The sequence below is a fragment of the Nicotiana tomentosiformis genome, chromosome 1 (assembly GCF_000390325.3).
Source record: "Nicotiana tomentosiformis chromosome 1, ASM39032v3, whole genome shotgun sequence".
Lineage (NCBI taxonomy): Eukaryota > Viridiplantae > Streptophyta > Magnoliopsida > Solanales > Solanaceae > Nicotiana > Nicotiana tomentosiformis.
In genome coordinates this window covers 21,476,796-21,481,894 of record NC_090812.1, presented here as the reverse complement: position 1 = coordinate 21,481,894, position 5,099 = coordinate 21,476,796, and the positions used below count along the sequence as shown (strand labels likewise).

The following is a 5,099-nucleotide window of genomic DNA, read 5'->3' as shown; positions in this document are numbered from 1 at the left end:
AAGCAGTGGTTTTTTGGGATATATATAAGAGGGAGGGCCTATCTCCAACATAAAAAACATGTCTCAGACATGTTTCTTTGGAGAAGACTAAATGATTGAAGAAACAACAGTAAAATGAAGACATCATCTTCATAAGCGTACTAGATATTCCATTGAAGTAATCTATGTTTCCCCTTTTTTCCCTCCCCACCAAAAAAAAAGCCCCACCTTGCCCTTGTCACTTACTCTTTTTGACTTGATATATATTTACTTTCATTATGTTCAATGAATATGCACCACATACCAGTTTTTAGACAACCTTACTTTTTTTTAAAAAAAAAAAATTACTCACACTCATATTTATATCATATTACATTAATTTATTATCATTTGTGATAAAAACAATGATGTGAGAATGTGTATTAGTTAATTGAGAGGATAACTTGCTGATTGTTTACAAAAAAAAAAAATGTATGTCATGTATTTATAGAATTAGTGTAAACGAGTGTTAGTAAGTTTATTATACTAACATTGTGCTATGTTTTTGTCATTCAAAAGAGAGTGAACAGGTCCACAATTTTCTGCATGGTCGAGGAAGTGATATTGATGTATTAGAGAAATTAAATATATTGAATCTGTAAATGGAAAGCTACCTAAATTCTTCAAAGCCAGAGGCTCGGGGCCGGAGACCGACGACTAAAAGAATCTTTGAAAAGGAGACCTCCTTTTTTCATCAAATATATGCAACTTCAAAAGTGTTTATGCAATTAATAAAAGCGTTGTTTTTGTTTGAGTGCTAGTTTTATGCACGGAGGGTGTTAAAATATTCATATTATTAATATATTTATAAGATAGTTATAAATAAAATTGGTTACTAGCACAGGTTAAGTTACACTGCTAATGTAACATATCCTTACAAAAAAAAAGGGTTTCATATAACCAACCAATAACAGGATTACGTCCATGATTAGTCGGATTTTTGTAGACATTTACATATTCCAATCACCTATGTAGAGTTATATATCATCATTGCCATAGGCACCTTAGAGAATTTAGAGAAAATTATTCCCCTAAAAGTACATAGTAATTCCATTAATTAATTATGCTATACTATCATCTCCAACAACTTTGAAATTAAAATCTTGCTGTATTGTTGCTGATGAAGTTTGATTTTTGGAATACCATGTAGCCCAAAACAGATAGTTGAAGAAGTTGAGAAAGCTCAGCACTGCCAACAACCAATAGAAAAGATCAAGTCTGTCTTTGTTGAGATTATTGTCACTAAGCCAGCCACCATGTGATGAATTTGAAGTGATGTTATTCACTAATGAAACAAGAAGTGAGCTTAAATAAAAGCCAAATGAATATGAGCAATAAGTAATGGCTGTTAAAAAGGATTGCATCCCTTTTAAGGATTGTTTGTAAAAGAACTCAATAAGTCCAACTGCAGTGAACATCTCAGATATTCCAAAAATCAAGAATTGTGGGGTGATCCAAAATATTGATATGGTTTTATTTTCGTTCACTGCAGAAATTCTCCTTTTGTTTTCCATTAAGGCTGCTGATACCATGGAGAAAGTCGCGATAAATAGGCCAAGACCTATACGTTGCAGAGGGGTGATGCCTGTTGAGACGACATAATATAAATAATTAATTAAAATTGTGCTCTTTCTGACTGGTTAAAATTTTAAACGAAATGCTCATGTATTTCAATAATACCTGAATCATGACCGGTGAATTTTCTCGCGAAAGGGACGAAAAATGTGTCATAGAGAGGGACTATGAAAATTAACAATATGTAAGGAATTGACTGAAGGGAAGCTGGAGGGATATGGAAATTTTTAGTTAGCTTAGTGTTCATGGTACTTCCTTGTTGTACTGAAAAAGTTTGAAGTTGTGCTAAAATGGTATTGAAAATTATAGTGCAAGCAAAGATGGGAATGACTGAAATTAGGATCTTCACTTGCTCTACTTGTGTTACTGTGCAAAGTCTCCATCGACTTATCTTTTTTGTGTTATTTCCATCTTGCACTTTTATACAAGCCTTGTCCAAGAATCTGAAAATAGAAGGACAAAAAAAAAGTTCTCTACATAATTAGTGTGGAAGAATATACCAAAGTAGTGCTAAACTATGATTACCATTATGCCTTAAAACTAAATTAAGTAACATTAAACAAAGCGTGTGGTAAGTGGCGAATTCTTACTTTAGCTATCACTGCATATAGTGTCTCAGTAGAATATTATGATGATAATATTAGACGTGTTAGGATCAAGCGCTTATCATCGTGCTAAAAATTAGCTATAGTCAATAGTAAAGGTGTAACTTGATTTCTTAACCAAGCACACCAAATAAGTGTCATGTTCGATCATGACTATGACCTGAACTCCTATCCCCTTCATAGGCCTTGCCACTGGCAGGCTGCTAGCGTTACTCAACAATTACTAATAATTATATGTACTTATAAACAATTCGTTAAACTATCACGTCACCTAATAAATAACTACCGTTACAAGTTATATCGTAAATAAGAATACTTAAATATGCGTACCTGAATCGATTGGTGTGAAGAAGAATACCAATATTATCATGAGACATGGTGGGATTGACATTCTTGATGGTGTGGGTCCCATGAAGCATACGTGTATCTGATGGAGAAATATGCTTTCTGTTTAAGAATGCAGCCACCAAAACCTGCCATTAACCATAAATATAAGAATAGTTAAGACCACTTCTTCAATATTTTTTTTAAAATATTTTTATTGTTATATTGGGATGGTTTTTTCTTTCTTTGTGGGGTTGGGTTTGGGTTGGCCGATCATAATTTAAAATTTATGAATTTATCTTAAAGTAATATACAATAATAACTAGCTAACTTTACCGTTAAATATTTATAAATATTAAATATACTTTTGAATAAATATATATGATCTGAGTTCACATAAAGACATAGTTTAAATGATATATCCGCCTGTGGGTTGGGGGATGGCAAAGACTAATAGAAGATGCCAAATTCTCCGACAGATGAATAAATGGAAGCCTTAATAATGATGAACTAGAGCTCTTTCCTAGAACATGAATCAGAAGACGACACTTGCATATGTATAATTGAGAAATATATATAGAGAACAAGATTGCATCCATTATCAAATCAAAAGGATTATCAAAAAGAAAAGAAAAAAAGTTAGAACTAGCATTAAAAAATAGAAAATGGCAGCCAACCCAACTCCAGGTCGTCATTATTAGACATCCTAGTAATAATGCAATGGGAGTGAAAATGCAAGATATTAAAAGGAATTAATTTTACCTGTGCAATGGGAGTGAAAATGCTTCCTTGAGGAGGTTTATTTCTGTAAAAAAAAGTGCCAGCAACTAAGGTAATTAATCCCAAAGCCATAGCAGCAGCAGAGACACCAAAACCAACATCCATTCCAGAATGTGTTTGTACCCAAACAAGAAGTGTAAGAGCAATAAGTTGACCCATTGAAAATGCAAAATAAGCAGCATTGAAATATCTTGAAAGTTGCTTTGACTGCTTTTGATGATTAAATTGGTCAGCACCATGAGAAATCATATTTGGTTTCACACAACCACTCCCTAATGCAACCAAATACAATGCCACAAAGAATATTAAGGCTTTGAAACCCTTTGCTTCTGCACATAATTGGTCTCCATTATCATGAGTATTTAGCATGTTGTTGCATTTTGGTGGTTTTAGCTGTGGAAGATGAGCTTGCACTGACAGTAATATGAAACCCTACATACACAAGTGAGAAAATAAATTACTACTATATATATAAAGATTAAAGAGCAGTCTTATATATTTAGATTCGTTTTTTAGAGCATAATAATGAAATAAAAGGTGGGTGATATAAAGATTCATGTTTTTCACAGACTGATTTAATTAACCCATTGAATTAATACGTCTACTCAATATATATGTAGTAAGTAGTAGTAGTATTAAATACCGAAAGTTCGACAAAGGCGAAGATGAGGAGGGTCCAAAAGGAAGCAAGATAAGAGTCGGAGAGATAGCCTCCAAGTAGGGAGAGGATAAAGACGGTCCCTATAAAGTTGGTCACTATATTTGCTGATTCTGACAATGAAAAGTGCATCTCATTTATCACATATGTTATCAGGTTGTTCCCTACTGCTGCTATTCCCATTATCTCCAATCCTTGCAACCCTGTTAGTATAGTAAGTATTACTACATACTCCATATCAGAAAAAGAGAAGAAATTAAAGGGAATATAATATAAACTTTATTTATACCAAGAACAAAAGCTGCAGCTTTCATTCCTCCATGTTTAATGGAGTTTGAAGGTCTTCCTCTCCAATCAACACTACTATTAGTCTCAGCTTCACAAATATTGTTGTTATTTTCTTTTTCTCTGTCTGTCTCCATCTCCATTTTTTCCAAAACTATCTCTCTCGTTGTACTTTATTTCCTCTCGTATTTGTCTTTATTTTCAACACGATAAAATTAAGAGAAATAATAGAGACAGTAACTAGCTCTTCCTGGTTTTGTCAGCACAGCGTAACAAAACTTAGAAGAGGTTGTCTTTATTGCTAATAATGCTGAAAATGAGCTCCTATTTATAACACTTCAATATCTATTACCTTTCTTTCAATAGCAACCTTTGTTGGATATTGAGACTAACACTCACCACTCCCCTATAGTTATCGAGTCAACTCTGCTCACGGATACAATAAATAAAAAAATTTACACAATCAATATATTATCAGCAACAATATAACTTAATATCTTTCTTTTTTTCCAGGTAAATAGCCTTTTTCGTCTAAACGTCTTTTTGACCAAAAATATATTTTTATAAAGTTAAAGTGTTTGGCCAAGCGTTTAGAAGTGAATATATGTTTAGTAAAAATTTTAAAAAATGACAAATATATGATCTATTAAAATATTTTTATGGGACCATTTTTTTAGCAACACATGATAGTTATTTTCTTAGTCGTCTAACAATAATTTTTCGTTGACATACGCTTTCAAGGTTAATCGAATTTAATAATTATACATTAAAATCAATATGATATTATATTTAATTTTAAATTATGAATCGAAAAAGATATAAGAAATATTAACATATGAATGCCGCATTTCAAT

The 5,099-nt window shown here is 32.3% G+C and overlaps 1 protein-coding gene across 1 annotated transcript; it reads right to left on the bottom strand.

Annotated features, from left to right (window-relative positions):
- Positions 1-913: 913 nt before the first annotated feature.
- On the bottom strand, positions 914-4,494 carry LOC104109287 (protein NRT1/ PTR FAMILY 4.3-like). Its single transcript, XM_070194890.1, has 6 exons — positions 4,250-4,494; positions 3,946-4,163; positions 3,285-3,734; positions 2,529-2,671; positions 1,699-2,036; positions 914-1,603 (listed from the first exon to the last, which is right to left on the bottom strand). The coding sequence occupies exons 1-6, from the start codon at positions 4,386-4,388 to the stop codon at positions 1,080-1,082; spliced, it is 1,812 nt and encodes a 603-aa protein (XP_070050991.1). The 5' UTR covers positions 4,389-4,494; the 3' UTR covers positions 914-1,079.
- Positions 4,495-5,099: the final 605 nt, after the last annotated feature.